This window comes from Salmo salar, chromosome 14 (genome assembly GCF_965601325.2).
Source record: "Salmo salar chromosome 14, fSalSal1, whole genome shotgun sequence".
Classification (NCBI taxonomy): domain Eukaryota; kingdom Metazoa; phylum Chordata; class Actinopteri; order Salmoniformes; family Salmonidae; genus Salmo; species Salmo salar.
The window spans coordinates 14,449,018-14,467,592 of NC_138304.1; the positions used below are offsets into that span (position 1 = coordinate 14,449,018).

The window sequence follows — 18,575 nt, forward strand, 5'->3', positions numbered from 1 at the left end:
CACTAAGGACAGGCACCGTGAGCTAAGACTACTGTGAGAGCTGCAGTGTGGAATGACGTGTAACCCACAGTGACACCATGAGGACAAACGGGGAAACTACATCTATCCAGAATACCACACTTAAATAAAACCTATCCCATCTATGGTTCAATCTATCCATAATCAATCCAGCCCACGCTGATTTTAAGGAGAAGGAAATAGTAGAGGGAAGGTAATGAAACTTTGTGGAATGAACCTCGGCCCAGTCAAGATCTAAGAGATTCTAGTGTTCTATTGTCTCAAGAGTGGTGCCTTTTACGGTGGCGCGTCTCACCTTGAAGACGTTGGGTCTCTGGATGAGGCCCATGAGGGAGAGGAAGCCGCCGTAGGACCAGCCGTGGATGGCCACGCGACTCAGGTCCACAAAGTTGAACCTCTCCGACACGTACTGCAGCCCCTCCACCTGGTCCTCGATCTCCACCTGGCCCTGGTAACACACAGAGACAGAGAGACAGAGAGAGAGAAAAGGGAGTTATAGTCACACCGATACATCCACATGCCCGGCTGACTTGGGTAGAATGAACATGGTTCTAAAATTCACTAAATGGTTGATAGTCTGGATGAAAGACGTGTGAGAGATATGAAGTGCACATCCCAAATAGTCACACCGGCGCAGCCCAATGAATAAATAGTATGAAGTATTATTAATAAATAAAGGAAGCCAGCATACGGTATATGCTGCACACGTGTGCTTTAATGAACATGCACAGCCGGAACAGCCTTGGTTGGCAAGGTGCAAATTTGCCATTGCTGTGTCTAAAGACGAACACGGGCACCTTTACGCTTAACCACAAAAAGACGTAACCATTTGTATTGAAACCATTTATAAACAAAAAAGCAAGATATGGGTTGGAAGGGAAATAGTTGCTTTCGAAAACCAATCCTACCATTTTGTTTTTCAGAGCCCCTTCAAACTCCAAGCCCCTCTGACAGGAGCCCCTCCCGTCGATGACCACCACAGCGTATCCCAGGGAGGCCAGGGTGTTGAGACGCAGGTATTTCATCCCCTTGAAGGAGTTGTTCACCAATTGGACCTGTGGATACAAACAGAAACCATTTTCACGCCACTGAGACAAACCAAGCAGAGCCGAGCCGAGCCGAGCCGAGCCACACTAAGGTCGGCCTGATTCCGCATCCATCGTAGATTCTGGAACCATGCTGGAAAAGATCACTCGAAAAGAAAATATATCTTAGGAAGCGCAGTGAGTTTTGGGTCAGCCCTATCGAGAACACAGGACTTCAGCCTTGTACACGTCTTGCTACTGTATGTGAAAAGCAAGGTGACAGAGATTGGAATGGCTATTTCCTGGGTTAAACAGGAAAGCATTCACTATTATTGCTAGTTACAAGCAGGTCATAAAGGACCAGTTCCATTTGAGTCCATGGCTCCTTCCCTAGTTTCTACCTCGTCGGTGCTCACACAGATCTGACTGGATTTCTATAAGGAATCAGACATACAAGAAAAATTGTATGTCTGAGAGAAGCAACAAACCTGCGGGCCGCCATAGACAAAGAGGACTGTGGGATGCTTCTTGCCAGGCTGGAGGTTGTGAGGCTTGTACACCATTCCATAGAGCTGGAAGCCCGACTTTCCTGGGAAGTCAAAGATCTCCGGAGATTTGTAGTCTCCTGGGCAACCTGAAATACACACAGCGAAATAAGTACTGATGACATCAATAATTGACTGACATAAAATTGCCCACCTAGCTTAAAAAAACTACAATCTGGGATTAGTTTTGCAGCAAAACGACAGCCCTGCTACTTGTTTAAGTATATAGCTGAGGGATTGGGCTGGGGAAATGTATCCACTCTCAAATTCATGAATATATATAAATAACTGAATTGAACAAACAGATCTCAGATTGTAGCTTTAATAAATCTGTGGCCTTATGGCCTCACCTCTCCCCCGACACAACGACCAAGCTACTACCCCTTAGCTATTCTAGTGAAAGATTCCTGGTGATGCCACTGCCTTGAAATAATCAACGCTCGGCCTCAACTCTACTCTAAATATTTATACATTGATTGTTTTGTTCCTAAAATACAAAGATAGCTGACCTTCACATTTCCTCTTAATTATGCAACGTGTACTACGCACAAAGTATTACTCCAAAATAGACCAATGGGATTATTTAATCAAATCTGGATTTAGCTTGGTTTACCTATGGTGCAAAGGTCACTATGAAATACCCATGACCTCATTGTAATGACGTAGTAAGATATGTTGCTTTAAAGCAATGAAATAGTGGACTATTAGTGAGTCATACGGGTTGGGCCACTCAGAAATGACTAAGTAAAGGGCAGTCTAAATTCAAAGCATACTTTATTTATTTTTTCCGCCATCCCTCCGCACTTCGTTGAAGTAATCACAGATCTAACACAACTGGATAGGAGCAACTCAGAATCCCTTGGTAGAGTTTACACCTATCCAGTTAGATCAGTGATTGCCTCAAGGAACGGTAAGTCTTTAAAAGGGGTAATCTGCGATTGCGACATACATTTTTGGACTTTTAAAGTAATGATATATACCCATTGATTCTTGAAGAATATACAGTTCATTCTGATTCAGACCCCTTGACTTTTTCCACATTTTGTTACATTACAGCCTTATTTTTCCCTCAACAATCTACACAATACCCCATAACGACAAGGTGAAAACAGGTTCAGACATTTTTGCAAATGTATTGAAAATAAAAACTAAAATACTTTATTTACATTAGTATTTAGACCCTTTGCTATGAGACATCAAAATTGAGCTCAGGTACATCCTGTTTCCATTGATCATCTTTGAGATATTTCTACAACTTGATTGGAGTCCACCTGTGGTAAATTCAAATGATTGGACATGATTTGGAAAGGCACACACCTGTCTATATAAGGTTCCACAGTTGACAGTGCATGTCAGAGCAAAAACCAAGCCATGTCAAAGGAATTGTCCGTAGAGCTCCGAGACAGGATTGTGTCATGGCACAGATCTGGGGAAGGGTACCAAAAACCTTCTGCAGCATTGAAGGTCCCCAAGAACACAGTGGTCTCCATCATTCTTATATGGAGGAAGTTTGGAACCACCAAGATTCTTCCTAGAGCTGGCCGCCCGGCCAAACGGAGCAATCGGGGGAGAAGGGCCTTGGTCAGAGAGGTGACCAAGAACCCGATGGTCAGTCTGACAGAGATCTAGAGTTCCTCTGTGGAGATTGGATAACCTTCCAGAAGGACAACCATCTCTGCAGGACTCTACCAATCAGGCCATTATGGTAGAGTGGCCAGGCGGAAGCCACTCCTCAGTAAAAGGCAAATGACAGCCCACTTGGAGTTTGCCAAAAGGCACTTAAAGGACTTCGACCATGAGAAACAATATTCTCTGGTCTGATGAAACCAAGATTGAACTCTTTGGCCTGAATGCCAAGCGTCGCATCTGGAAGAAACCTGGCACCATTCCTATGGTGAAGCATGGTGGTGGCAGCATCATGCTGTGGGGATGTTTTTCAGTGGCAGGGACTGGGAGACTAGTCAGGATTGAGGTAAAGATGAAGAGAGCAAAGTACAGAGAGATCCTTGCTGAAAACCTGCCCCAGAGCGCTCAGGACCCCAGACTGGGGCTAAGGTTCACCTCCAACAGGACAACGACCCTAAGCACACAGCCAAGACAACACAGGAGCGGCTTTGGAAAAGTCTCAAAGTCCTTGAGTGGCCCAGCCAGAGCCCAGACTTGAACCCGATCGAACATCTCTGGAGAGACCTGAAAATAGCTGTGCAGCAATGCTCCCCATCCAACCTGACTTGGCTTGAAAAGATCTGCATAGAAGAATGGGAGAAACTTCCCAAATACAGGTGTGCCAAGCTTGTAGCGTTATACCCAAGAAGACTCAAGGCTGTAATCGCTGCCAAAGGTGCTTCAACAAAGTCCTGAGTAAAGGGTCTGAATACTTGTGTAAATGTGATATTTCCGGGGTTTTTTTTTAATACATTTGCAAACAAATTTTAAAACCAGTTTTTTCTTTGTCATTATTGGTTAGTGTGTAGATTGATGAAGGGGGAAAAAATAATTTAATCCATTTTAGAATAGGGCAGTAACATAACAACGTGGAAAAAGTAAAGCGGTCTGAATACTTTCAGAAAGCACTGTAACATAAATGCATGATGAGGTATTGGAATGAGGCCTAACCCCTCTCTTCCTAACCGGGGGCTTCCATCATGTTGGCCCAGAACTCAGGAAGGAAGGATGTTGATTAAAAAGTATTGTAACGAGGCCTAAACCCTCTCATCCGGTCACCCTTACCTGGGGCTTCCATCATGCTAGCCCAGAACTCAGGCACCATGTGGAGAGGGTCTCCCTCTGAGGCGGTCAGCTTGTAGACGTGGACGCAGGGGGGAGTGCTTACGTTACTGTAGTGGCTGACAAACATGTCAAAGTTCTGCCGAGAGAAGAGAGAGAGAGAAAGCGGGATGGGAGAGAGAGAGAGAGAGAGAGAGAGAGTGAAGAATAGCGACAGAGCACGTGGAGAGGGGGGGATACAGTGAAAGACAGAAGAAGAGGGGAGATACAGTGATAAGAAGGAGACAAAAGAGATGAGTAGCAGTGAATTAATCTTCTCATCTTCACATCGGAGACAGAACGTCACAGGGCCCTGATTTCAAGCCAGCTTTGCTGCTCATCTTATAAAGTTAGCGACACACCTGCAAAAAAAATCTAAAATAAATCACACAACTGATCTGAGACCAGCAGCTTCAGAACCAACTCCCTGTGTATTTCAACATGGGTCCAGATGCCCACACAACAGGCCACACCGACTGCACAGCATTGTCTACTCTGCCCAATCTGTTCACAGCCAGGGCAAATCCCTTACATTGTAGCAACATCCATCAATATCCTCTCTATGCACACACACACACACACACACACACAGAATGACCAGATGGTTACACCGTATGACATGGGCAGTTCCACAACGCTTCCTGATGTAACCAGGCTTCTCATAGGGAAGGGATCAGCTGTCCCTCCCTAAGGTTCTTGTGTGGAATGATCTGATGAAGCGTGGGTAGAGGTTGATTAAGTGCAGTGTGTTAGAGGTCAGGGTTGTTACAGTACTACCTACTGCAGCGGTGTTGTTTGGCAAGATGGCGAGTGAATGCAATGCCAGGCGACAGAGGGCTCTAGTCCACCAAAACCTGTAGCCCGGTTTGAAGAATGCATTTTGAGATAAGAGTTGTAATTACTGGGGTGCTAGAGGGGTGGGCTTGGCACACAAAGGTTTCCAAATACCACTGCATGCCAGGCAGCCCATAAGGGTTACAAAAAAATCAAATGCTGAGCTAGCCTACTACTGTTAGGTCAGTCCCAAAGAGTAAACGTATACTCCCTACCCTGCATTATAAGGGGATAGGGGTCAGGGTAATGCTAACGTTAGCTAAATCATATTTGTCGCGTCCATACCTTACTTATGGAGCAGCTGTGGGAGAAGCCAGGCTTGGTGAGTCTGACCACGTCGCCAGGGGACTGATAGCTGACCACATAGAGGTGGTGCTCCAGGGGAGTGTCTCTAGTGCCCTGGAAGTACACCAGCTTAGAGGCCTCATTCACCCAGATCTAGAGGGACAGAGGGAGACAGAGATACAGAGTGAAAGAGAAGAGGAGAGAAGAGAAAGAGAAGAGGAGAGAGACAGGAGAGAAGGAGAGAGAGAGAAAGAGGTCCCGAGATTTATTTTGACTGCAGAAAGTGCATTATAACCGTACAATAGCGTGGGTACACACACACACAACACCTAACACATCAGATTATAAAAACACAGCGACAACAAGGGCTTTCATTTGATGAACTGAAGTTACTACCTTGGAGCCATGCCTGGCCAACACCTCCCACTCTCCACTGGTCAGAGTCACCTCCTCCTTGATTGCACATTTAAAGTCTCCTGCAGAGGAGGAAGAGACCATTGAGATTTGAGATGCTGTTTTGACGTCTTTCACTGGCATTACTTGAGCGACAGTGCGGCAATCTGACGCCCGGATGGCGATCGCAGATATTTCGTTGCCTTCAAGATCTCGCCATTCACTTAAACCGCGACACATGCAGATCAGCGATTAGCCCGGGGAAGGAAGGACAAAGCCCGAGTCCTGGATCTGTTTGTGCCGTGACATGACGATGACAGCAATGAAATTGGCAAGACGGCACAAACAGATCTGAGACTCAAGGCAATTTGACTTTGTTAAAGGTTCTTCATTCTAATGACTCACCCTCTGTATGCGTGTAGTTTCCTGACCATTGGTAGCAGCCTGGTCGCAAAGTTGATGTGATTTTGTACAGATGGCTGAAGCCCGTTTTGGATTCATTCACCCATATGAAAGAGAAGTCGTCCTCTGACGTTTGAACGAACGGATAGAAAATATCATGAACCTGGAGGCAACAGAAAATCATGGTTGTTATTCGTTTGTCGTGGCCCAAGTCTTCCATGCAAATATACACTGAGTGTACAAAACATTAGGGACACCTGCTCTTTTCATGATGCAGACTGACCAGGTGAATCCAGGTGAAAGCTATGATCCCTTATTGATGTCAATTGTTAAATCCACTTCAAATCAGTGTAGACAGGTTAAAGAAGGATTTTTAAGCCTTGAGACAATTGAGAAATGGATTGTGTATGTGTGCCATTCAGAGGGTGAATGGGCAAGACAATAGATTGAAGTGCCTTTGAACGGGGTATGGTAGTAGGTACCAGGCGCACCGGTTTGAGTGTGTCAAGAACTGCAACACTGCTGGGTTTTTCACGCTCAACAGTTTCCTGTGTTTATGAAAAATGGTCCACCACCTAAAGGACAACTTGACACAACTGTGGGAAGCATTGGCGTCAACATGGGGCAGCGTCCATGTGGAATGCTTTCGACACCTTGTAGAGTCCATGCCATGACGAATTGAGACTGTTCTGAGGGCAAAAGGGGTGTTCCTAATGCTTTGTACACTCAGTGAATATATGACAACATACACCCTCAATATATAGTGACTGTTTTACATGTAACGTTTTAGTCATTTAACAGATACGCTTATCAAGAACAACATACAGGAGCAATTGGAGTTAAGTGCTTAGCTCAAGGGCACACTGACAGATTTTTCACCAAGTCGGCTCGGGATTCGAACCATCAACCTTTCGGTTACTGGCCCAATGCTCTTAACCACTAGGCTACTTGCTAACTGTCAATTCAATAATCAAACTCAATAGGCAATTCAAATGTTCCAAGAGTAGTTCCCAACAAGCATCAAAGCTTTATTTTTGAAAGACCAAAAACCAAAAATAGAGTCTTATGATTCATTGTACACATAATACTAACCACATAATCTGGTAGCTACAATTCTCTCATATAGTACAAACGGATTTAAATTGAGGGGCCCCTCCATTACCAACCCTTATTCATGTTCCATCTTAACAAAATGTTTATTTTCCCTGTTCATGCTCAAAACAATGACTGAGATGTGCCCAGCCTCTTATGAAGTGCCATCCCCAGAAACTCTCTCTCTCTCTCACATTGATCCAGATGTCGGTGGTCTCCTCGTAGACAATGTAAGGGTGGACGTCCTCGGGCACGGCCTCCAGGCTCTCCTGTCTCTGGGCCGGGTCGTCTGTGATGGGGATGAAGAGGGCCGGGGGAAGCAGGACCAGCTGGAGCCTCTTCTGACTGCGGTCCAGCAGCGCTGCCCAACCACTGAAGAGGGAGACAGAGAGACACTTTACCTCACTGACTGGATCCTATACAGTACACCAGGCAAATGCAAATTTGAGCCATGCGTCCTCAGGGATCGAACCCGGGTCTGTAGTGACGCCTCAAGCACTGCGATGCAGTGCCTTAGACCACTGCGCCATTCGGGAGGCCCTACGCAGCCAAAGTTTTCTGAGCAAAAAATAAATAATGGAACTGGGAACTAAGGGGCCTAGTCCAAACCATAAAAATCAGCCCCAGATCATTACTCCTCCTCCACCAAACTTTACACTATTGGGGAAGCTAGAGTTCTCGTCCGTCGGACTGACAGATGGTGAAGCGTCAGTCATCACTCCAGAGAACGCATTTCCACTGCTCCAGAGTCCAATGGCGGCGAGCTTTACACCACTCCTGCCAACGGCTCGGCATTGTGCATGGTGATCTTAGGCTTGCGTGCAGCTGCTCGGCCATGGAAACCCATTTCATGAAGCTCCCGACAAACAGTTATTGTGCTGACGTTGCTTCCAGAAGCAGTTTGGAACTCGGTAGTGAGTGTTGCAACTGAGGACAGACGATTTTTATGCTCTACGCGCTTCAGCACTCGGCGGTCTCGTTCTGTGAGCTTGTGTGGCCTACCACTTACGGCTGAGCTGTTGTTGCTCCTAGACGTTTCAACTTCACAATAACAGCACTTTCAGCTGACCGGGGCAACTCTAGCAGGGCAGACATTTGACAAACTGACTTGTTGGAAAGGTGGCACCCTATGATGGTGCCACGTTGAAAGTAACTGAGCTCTTCATTAAGGCCATTCTACTCCCAATGTTTGTCTATGGAGATTGCATGGCGGTGTGCTCAATTTTATATACCTGTCAGCAACGGGTGTGGCTGAAATAGCCAAATCCACTAATTTGAAGGGGTGTCCACATAATTTTGTCTATATAGTGTATATGTCTACTGGAACAATGTGGTCACATCCTCGGACGACTGCATTAGAGTAATCGTAGTAGCCACCTCCATTAGCACAGCTGATTGATGGAGAGAAAATGATGAAATGATTTTACATACCCAACTTATCAATCGGCAGATTTCTTTCATGATAAATCATGTACAAATATAGTGTATATTTATTTATTTTTATTAAATGTTTTATTGTTGGACATAAGACTGTAAAAACACCAGCAAATAAGATCCAAGTTATTTCAATTTTGGAAATCTGTTCCAAAGTATTCCCACGCATAATAGAGAGAAAAAAAACATTAGGAACACCTTCCTAATATTGAGTTGCACCCCCCTTTGTCCTCAGAACAGCCTCAACTCGTCGGGGCATGGACTCTACAAGGTGTTGAAAGCGTTCCACAGGGATGCTGGCTCCATTGCTTCCCACAGTTGTGTCAAGTTGGCTGGATGTCCTTTGGGTGGTGACCATTCTTGATACACACGGGAAACTGTTGAGCGTTGAAAAACCCAGCAGTGTTGCATTTCTTGACACACTCAAATATTATCTGTTTGGGCTTCTTGCGGTCAAATTTGCAATTATGTTCCGGCCCCCTGACCATCCACTCAAGAAGATATCGTCCCGCGGCTGAATCTAGTTGATGATCCCTGGTGTACAGGCATGCGTTTGAGCTCAACACTAACACAACTGATTAAACTAATCAACTAACACCTACACCACTCTAGTAGCTTCCCTCCAGTTGGGAATCAGTTGTACATCCCCCCAGCTCTAACCAATATAAGCCAACAAAGAAACAGAGAGAGGTCAAGACTAACGCGTTCCCTGGGGAAACACTATGCCGTAACACTCACTATTTGCCGTCACTCGTCCATCCTGCCCGGGCGATGTACTCCGCCCCGGGGAATAGGGAGGTGAAGGGGAGAACCAGCTCCTTGTCTTGGATGCTCATGATCTGGAGAAAGACAAGACAAGACAGACAGACACTTAATTAGTCTGCTCATAAACACAATGCAGGGAGCAGAGAGAGAAATCAGAGAATGAAAGAGAGAGAAGTTGAAAGTAGGCAACTTACTTTGCCTTGGTTGTTAGTCTTTATCTCTGCCAGTTTGAGGGTGGTTTGTGGATTTTTACTGCCTAGAAAAATAGAAACATTCAGATTATAGATGGAGAGAAAAGAAAACTCAGGAGCTCTACTCTTGAAATGATTTGATCAGGTCATTACTAATGTGTGTTACCACATACACATAATGTACAATCCTACATGAGTAGGCCTCAACCTGCGCGGGGGGGGACGGGGACGGGGACGGGGACGACTCAACCTGCGCCAGGGGGGGCTCACCTGTGCGGGGGTATCTGTAGGCATCGGCCTTCCGCTCCTCCAGGGCTGGAGAGGGAACATGAATGATCTCTACCTCCGTCTCATCCACCTCTTCATACAGCAGATGCAGGATTTTCCCCCCATCTGAGTCTAACAGAAGGGAAAAGCAGGCTGAAAATTCATACAGATACAGCTGGTGTTTATGACAGACATCTTCATGATGACAGTGTCTGGGGCAGGTTGAAGCCTGTACAATGTTCATCAAAGCATCACTGATTGACAAGACTACTTGATTACAGAAGAGCCCAATTTCTCTCGCATGAAAGTGAGTAGTGCTCTACTCGTATGGAAGGAGCGATAGATGGTGACCCTACTCACCCTCTACGGCAGATGGACTCCACCAGTAGCCGGTGAAGCGATCAAACTCCTCCTGGATCACAAACGTGGCCACGCCCGCAGACTTGGGGTCCTCCTTCACATTATCCAGACCTGACCCAGGGAGAAGGGATTCATTAATTTGATTAAATCTATGCAGCGTCAGCAGCATGGCATAGAGAACATTTACAATTCCGTACGACTACAGTACAACAAACGTCCAAAAGTTGCGGACCCCCCCTGACCTTTGTGACAGAAGGTGAGTCTCCTCTCCTCCCCAGACTTGATGTTAGCCAGCCACAGGTCGTTGTTGTTGATAAATGCAATGAAGTTGGGCTCTCCTGGGGAGATCTTGGGGTCCATGCGGGTCCCTGAGCACTGTGTCTTAATCTCAACTGGCTTCATGGGGGCAGACTGCTTTTAAAACGAGGAAACACACTGTCAGTGTACAGGGTCGTATTCATTAGGCACCAAACGGCACAAAACAGACTGAAACAGGGAAGACCTAGACTTGACCAATACAACAGCTTGTTTTCGTTTGCCATTGAAAACCAATTTTTTCGTCGTTCAACAATGTGCACTTATCAATACAAACCTGAAGACAACCATATATACACAGCAACAGTCATTCATTGGAGTGGCGTTGGGTGCTGTGCAATTCGTAACATTAATGATTATCTCATGCACTAATGCTTATCTCTACTACAGGACTTTTAAATTCCACTTAACGACGCAGATACCAATCCCAGGATGGTCATAATTGAACCACAACAGGAAATAATCAAAGACTGCTTGCAATGATTCAGTCTCAGACAGATATTTTAACAAGTGTGAACACCGAGGCAGGCCATGTACAGTGAGGGAAAAAAGTATTTGATCCCCTGCTGATTTTGTATGTTTGCCCACTGACAAAGAAATGATCAGTCTATAATTTTAATGGTAGGTTTATTTGAACAGTGAGAGACAGAATAACAACAAAAAAATCCAGAAAAACGCATGTCAAAAATGTTATAAAATGATTTGCATTTTAAATGAGGGAAATAAGTATTTGACCCCTCTGCAAAACATGACTTAGTACTTGGTATCAACAACCTTGTTGGCAATCACAGAGGTCAGACGTTTCTTGTAGTTGGCCACCAGTTTTGCACACATCTCAGGAGGGATTTTGTCCCACTCCTCTTTGCAGATCTTCTCCAAGTCATTAAGGTTTCGAGGCTGACGTTTGGCAACTCAAACTTCAGCTCCCTCCACAGATTTTCTATGGGATTAAGGTCTGGAGACTGGCTAGGCCACTCCAGGACCTTAATGTGCTTCTTCTTGAGCCACTCCTTTGTTGCCTTGGCCATGTGTTTTGGGTTATTGTCATGCTGAAATACCTATCCACGACCCATTTTCAATGCCCTGGCTAAGAGAAGGAGGTTCTCACCCAAGATTTGACGGTACATGGCCCCGTCCATCGTCCCTTTGATGCGGTGAAGTAGTCCTGTCCCCTTAGCAGAAAAACACCCCCAAAGCATAATGTTTCCACCTCCACGTTTGACGGTGGGGATGGTGTTCTTGGGGTCATAGGCAGCATTCCTCCTCCTCCAAACACAGCGAGTTGAGTTGATGCCAAAGAGCTCCATTTTGGTCTCATCTGACCACAACACTTTCACCAGTTGTCCTCTGGGTCATTCAGATGTTCATTGGCAAACTTCAGACGGGCATGTATATGTATTCTTGAGCAGGGGGACCTTGCGGGCGCTGCAGGATTTCAGTCCTTCACGGCGTAGTGTGTTACCAATTGTTTTCTTGGTGACTATGGTCCCAGCTGCCTTGAGATCATTGACAAGATCCTCCTGTGTAGTTCTGGGCTGATTCCTCACCGTTCTCATGATCATTGCAACTCCACGAGGTGAGATCTTGCATGGAGCCCCAGGCCGAGGGATATTGACAGTTCTTTTGTGTTTCTTCCATTTGCGAATAATCGCACCAATTGTTGTCACCTTCTCACCAAGCTGCTTGGCGATGGTCTTGTAGCCCATTCCAGCCTTGTGTAGGTCTACAATCTTGTCCCTGACATCCTTGGAGAGCTCTTTGGTCTTGGCCATGGTGGAGAGTTTGGAATCTAATTGATTGATTGCTTCTGTGGACAGGTGTCTTTTATACAGGTAACAAACTGAGATTAGGAGCACTCCCTTTAAGAGTGTGCTCCTAATCTCAGCTCGTTACCTGTATAAAAGACACCTGGGAGCCAGAAATCTTTCTGACTGAGAGGGAGTCAACTACTTATTTCCCTCATTAAAATGCAAATCAATTTATAACATTTTTGACATGCGTTTTTCTGGATTTTTTTGTTGTTATTTTGTCTCTCACTGTTCAAATAAACCTACCATTAAAATTATAGACTGATAATTTCTTTGTCGGTGGGCAAACGTACAAAATCAGCAGGGGATCAAATACTTTTTTCCCCTCACTGTATAGAAAACAACATAACGGTAGGTATGGTGTCAAATCGAGCCCATATATCCAACCTATTCTCTAGAATCTATAAACTAACCACAACCTGAGAGAACTAATGGAAGAAGTGAGTGTAAAGCTCTAGAAAGCACTATAAAAAAGATACACTAGCACACTTACAGTGCCTGGTAAAAGAAATCAGACCCCTTGGATTTCTACACATTTTATTGTGTTGCAAAGTGGGGTAAAAATGTATTTAATTGTCTTTTTCTTTTTGCCAACAATCTACACAAAATACTCTGTAATGTCAAAGTGGAAGATTTATTTTTAAAGATATATTTAAAAAAGGAATAACTAAAATATAGTTGTTGCTTAAGTATTCAGTCCCTTTGCTTAGGCAAGCCTAAATTAGTTCAGGGGTAACATTTGGCATAATAAATCACATAATAAAGTTACATAGACTCACTCTGTATGAAATAATAGGTGTTAACTACACCTTCCTCTGTTCCCCATAGTTACAACATCTATCTATAAGGTCCCACAGTCAAGTATTCAATATCAAGCAAAGGTTAAACTACATAGACCAGGGAGCTTTCCTTCATAAAGAAGGACAGTGATTGATAGATGGGTAACAATAACAAATCAGATATTGAATATCTCCTTAAGCATGGTCAAGTTAATAATTATGCTGTGGATGATGTATTAAACCACCCAGAAACATCAAAGATACAGTCCTCCTTCTGAACTGAGCTGCAAGACAGGAATGAAACTGCTCAGGGATGTTACCATGATGCCATTGGTGATTTTAAAATAGCTACCAAGTTCAATAGTTGTGATGGGAGAAAACTGAGGATGGATCAACAACACTGTAGTGACTCCACAATAATTACTTAAATGACAGAGTGAAAAGATGAATACAAATATGCAGAATAAAAAAAAATCCAAAACATGCAACAAGCCACTAAAGTAATACTGCAACAAAAACACAGTAAAGGAATACCCGTTTTGGCCTAAATGCAAAGCCTTGTGTTGTGTTGGATTTGCCCCAAACATATCACTGAGTAAATGTCTCCTTAATTTCAAGCATGGTGGTGGCTGCATCATGGTATGGGTGTGCTTGACATTGGCAAATACTGGGGAGTTTTTCAGGATGAAATAAACGAGATGGAGCTAAGCACAGGCAAAATCCTAGAGGAAAACCTGTTTTAGTCTGCTTTACACCATATACTGAGAGAGGAATTCACCTTTCAGCAAGACAATAACCTACAACACAAGGCAAAAATCTACACTGGAGTTGCTTACCAAGAAGACAGTGAATGTTCCTGCAGTTTTGACTTAAATTGATGTCGAGCCATGATCGCCAACATTTTGACAGAGCTTGAAGAAGTTTTTAAATAATAAAAACGGGCAAATATTGCACAATCCAGGTGTGCAAAGCTCTTAGACTTACCCAAGAAGACTCACAGCTGTAATCGATCCCAAATGAGTGTTCTTAAAGTTAGAATTTTACTTCCACTTTGACAGAGTATTTTGTGATAGATTGATTTAATTGTCATTTTTTTGTAAACAATCTCACATCAATTTGAATCCTCAAGGGGGTTTGAATACTTATGCAAGCCGGCAACTTTTTGCAGCCTTTTCTTTATATCTGAAAGGTATTGCCGGCAACAAAGCCTGTACTTTTATTTCCATCAGCCGACCTACTCAGGATTGCTGTAATGTATTTAAAAGTCCCACCAACTTACCATCTTTGGCACGCATTAAATCATTAACATTATATTGTCGTCCAACATTAAACTTGTCCTTGTCAAGTTTGGGGCGGCAGGTAGCCTAGTGGTTAGAGCGTTGGACTAGTAACTGAATGGTTGCAAGTTCGAATCCCCGAGCTGACAAGGTAAAAAATAATCTGTCATTCTGTCCCTGAACAAGGCAGTTGTTCCTAGGCCGTCATTGAAAATAAGAATATGTTCTTAACTGACCTAGTTAAACAAAAAGGTAAAACATTTTTTTATTTTTTTATATATTCACAGAAATAATTTTAATGCATTTCTTTTCTCCATTTAAATGTATGTAGTTACGTCCTTGAGCGGTTCTTGTCTATTGTCACAGTAATGCTTTGTCATTTAGCCTGGGGGAATGCACACTGCCATTTCATATTTTTTTATTGACTTTGACAGGTAAATATTTAAAGGCCCTTAGAAATGTGTGCATATTAACCTAACTTAAAACAACAAATCGCTAGTAGGCTATATCTCTGTCTACAGACAAAATAAACATTGGGGCATTTGAAATAAGAGAAAGCGCACGATGATGTGATCACATCCAAAGTGGGTCAAAAAAGCTACTTTCTGAAATCACCCTACAGAAGTCAGATTGTTATATGACAGCGGATCCACACGTTAGAGACACTCAAGTTGTGTGGGAAAAATAGGATTTATTCTGTTATATTCCATTACATTAATTCTTACTATAAAATATGTGTGTTGATTGATCAGGGCAGGGGAATGTAAGCTAAGTATGTCTCTTCAATGAACAAAATTAAATAATAATTTGCACAGACCAGTAATATAATTAAACTCAAAATATACTATTCTATTCTTTTGAAAATAAATTGTATTAGTTGTATGTTTCTTAGGACCTACATACACAAATGAATAGTGGATTTCTTTGTCTAGCCAGCTCATATACAGTTGAAGTCAGAAGTTTACATACACTTAGGTTGGAGTCATTAAAACTTGTTTTTCAATCACTCCACAAATTTCTTGTTAACAAACTATAGTTTTAACAAGTCGGTTAGGACATCTACTTTGTGCATGACACAAGTCATTTTTCCAACAATTGTTTACAGACAGATTATTTCACTTATAATTCACTGTATCACAATTCCAGTGGGTCAGAAGTTTACATACACTAAGTTGACTGTGCCTTTAAACAGCTTGGAAAAATCCAGAAAATGATGTCTTGGCTTTAGAAGCTTCTGATAGGCTAATTGACATAATTTGAGTCAATTGGAGGTGTACCTGTGGATGTATTTCAAGGCCTACCTTCAAACTCAGTGCCTCTTTGGTTGATATCATGGGAAAACCAAAAGAAATCAGCCAAGACCTCAGAGAAAATATTGTAGACGTCCACAAGTCTGGTTCATCCTTGGGAGCAATTTCCAAATGCCTGAAGGTACCAAGCTCATCTGTACAAACAATAGCACGCAAATATAAACACCATGGGACCACACAGCCATCATACCGCTCAGGAAGGAGACGCGTTCTGTCTCCTAGAGATGAGCGTACTTTGGTGCAAGAAGTGCAAATCAATCCCAGAACAGCAGCAAAGGACCTTGTGAAGATGCTGGAGGAAACAGGTACAAAAATATCTATATCCACAGTAAAACGAGTCCTAATATCGACAAAACCAGAAAGGCCGCTCAGCAAGGAAGAAGCCACTGCTCCAAAACCTCCATAAAAAAGCCAGACTACGGTTTGCAACTGCACATGGGGACAAAGACCGTACTTTTTGGAGAAATGTCCTCTGGTCTGATGAAACAAAAATGGAACTGTTTGGCCATAATGACCATTGTTAGGTTTGGAGGAAAAAGGGAGAGGCTTGCAAGCCGAAGAACACCATCCCAACCGTGAAGCACGGGGGTGGCAGCACCACGTTGTGGGGGTGCTTTGCTGCAGGAGGGACTGGTGTACTTCACAAAATAGATGGCATCATGAGGAAAGAAAATATTGAAGCAATATCTCAAGACATCAGTCAGGAAGTTAAAGCTTGGTCACAAATGGGTCTTCCAAATGGACAATAACCCCAAGCATACTTCTAAAGTTGTGGCAAAATGGCTTAAGGACAACAAAGTCAAGGTATTAGAATGGCCATCACAAAGCCCTGACCTCAATCCTATTGAAAATTTGTGGGCAGAACTGAAAAAGCGTGTGTGAGCAAGGAGGCCTACAAACCTGACTCAGTTACACAAGCTCTGTCAGGAGGAATGGGCCAAAATTCCCCCAACTTATTGTGGGAAGCATGTGGAAGGCTACCCAAAACGTTTGACCCAAGTTAAACAATTTAAAGGCAATGCTACCAAATACTAATTGAGTGTATGTAAACTTCTGACCCACTGGGAATGTGATGAAAGAAACAAAAGCTGAAATAAATCATTCTTTCTACTATTATTCTGACATTTCACATTCTTAAAATCAAGTGGTGATCCTAACTGACCTAAGACAGGGAATTGTTACTAGGATTAAATGTCAGGAATTGTGAAACATTGAGTTTAAATGTATTTGGCTAAGGTGTATGTACATTTCTGACTTCAAATGTAAGTACCAGAACATATCTGCCAACTTTTTGAGTTGCCAACTTTTTATTCACCATACACAAAAACAGCTATGATAAGCTGCTAACTTACTGTTGTGAAAGTGAAGAAATTAAAGCAGTGGATGGTCTAAATTTAAACGGAGGAATTTAGAACCGCTGATGTAGAAAGGGCTTTATAAATACACTTGATTGATGATAAAGGGGGGTAAAACTCACAATGAAGCCGTTGTTGCCCCCGTCCTGACAATAGAAGAGGCTGTTGCTGGCCTGGAAGAGGAACAGGCCGGTCTGGGCATGGTAGTCGTAGGAGGTGATCCCAAATGCTCCCAGACGCTTACGCTCCCTAAGCAGCTCCTCTTCCCGGGAATAGGCACCCTGGTGCGGGGTGGCCTGGAAGTGTTGGAAAGATGGGAAAGTAATTTGTATGAGTGTTTGTGTATGTATGTATCCCACAACTGTTGCTAGTGAGTAAAGATGTTAGGGACAATATAGGATGAATCCCAATAACTGTTTGCTAAAATAATAATTGCTTGCCAAAAATGTAATGTTTGTAATGGCAATCCTGGTTAGAGGTAACAATCCTTTGCATGAACTGCCTACATTATTACAAATAAATAAATAAATAAATAAATAAATATACACAGTGCATTCAGAAAGTATTCAGACCCCTTGACTTTTTCCACATTTTGTTACGTTCCAGCCTTATTCTAAAATGTATTAAATATGGTTTTTTCTCATCAATCTACACACAATACCACATAATGATGCAAATGTATAAAAAACAAATACTTAAAAAATACCTTATTTAAATAAGTATTCAGAACCTTTGCTATGAGGCTGGAAATTGAGCTCAGGTACATCCTGTTTCCATTGATCATCCTTGAGATGTTGTTACAACTTGGAGTCCACCTGTGGTAAATTCAATTGATTGGACATGATTTGGAAAAGCACACACCTGTCTGTCTATATAAGGTCCCACAGTTGACAGTGCATGTCAGAGCATAAACCAAGCCATGAGGTCGAAGGAATTGTCCCTAGAGCTCCGAGACAGGATTGTGTCGAGGCACAGATGTGAGGAAGGGTTCCAAAACATTTCTGATGAAACCAAGATTGAACACTTTAGCCTGAATGCCAAGTGTCATGTCTGGAGGAAACCTGGCACCATCCCTACGGTGAAGCATGGTGGTGGCAGCATCATGCTGTGGGGACGTTTTCAGTGGCAGGGGGAAAGATGAACGGAGCAAAGTACAGAGAGATTCTTGATGAAAACCTGCTCCACAGTGCTCAGGACCTCAGACTGGGGCGAAGGTTCAATGACCCAAAGCACACAGCCAAGACAACGCAGGAGTGGCTTCGGGACAAGTCTCTGAATGTCCTTGAGTGGCCCAGCCAGAGCCCGGACTTGAGCCCGATGGAACATCTCTGGAGAGACCTGAAAATAGCTGTGC

At 43.4% G+C, this 18,575-nt stretch overlaps 1 protein-coding gene across 2 annotated transcripts in view; it reads right to left on the reverse strand.

Annotated features, from left to right (window-relative positions):
• The window catches only part of LOC106568956 (dipeptidyl peptidase 9), a 33,170-nt gene that overhangs the window by 4,861 nt on the left and 9,734 nt on the right, over window positions 1-18,575 (reverse strand). The window contains exons 5-18 of one of the 2 annotated variants that reach the window (XM_014139843.3): window positions 17,344-17,517; window positions 10,620-10,788; window positions 10,378-10,488; window positions 10,021-10,149; window positions 9,754-9,815; window positions 9,533-9,633; window positions 7,555-7,732; window positions 6,272-6,431; window positions 5,870-5,949; window positions 5,474-5,626; window positions 4,319-4,454; window positions 1,532-1,677; window positions 927-1,073; window positions 314-466 (exon numbers count right to left, since the gene is read on the reverse strand). In XM_014139843.3, the coding sequence (XP_013995318.2) occupies window positions 314-466; window positions 927-1,073; window positions 1,532-1,677; window positions 4,319-4,454; window positions 5,474-5,626; window positions 5,870-5,949; window positions 6,272-6,431; window positions 7,555-7,732; window positions 9,533-9,633; window positions 9,754-9,815; window positions 10,021-10,149; window positions 10,378-10,488; window positions 10,620-10,788; window positions 17,344-17,517 (1,899 nt within the window). Of the gene's footprint in view, window positions 1-313; window positions 467-926; window positions 1,074-1,531; window positions 1,678-4,318; window positions 4,455-5,473; window positions 5,627-5,869; window positions 5,950-6,271; window positions 6,432-7,554; window positions 7,733-9,532; window positions 9,634-9,753; window positions 9,816-10,020; window positions 10,150-10,377; window positions 10,489-10,619; window positions 10,792-17,343; window positions 17,518-18,575 lie in introns of both variants that reach the window. The other variant, XM_014139842.3, reaches the window with a different exon arrangement.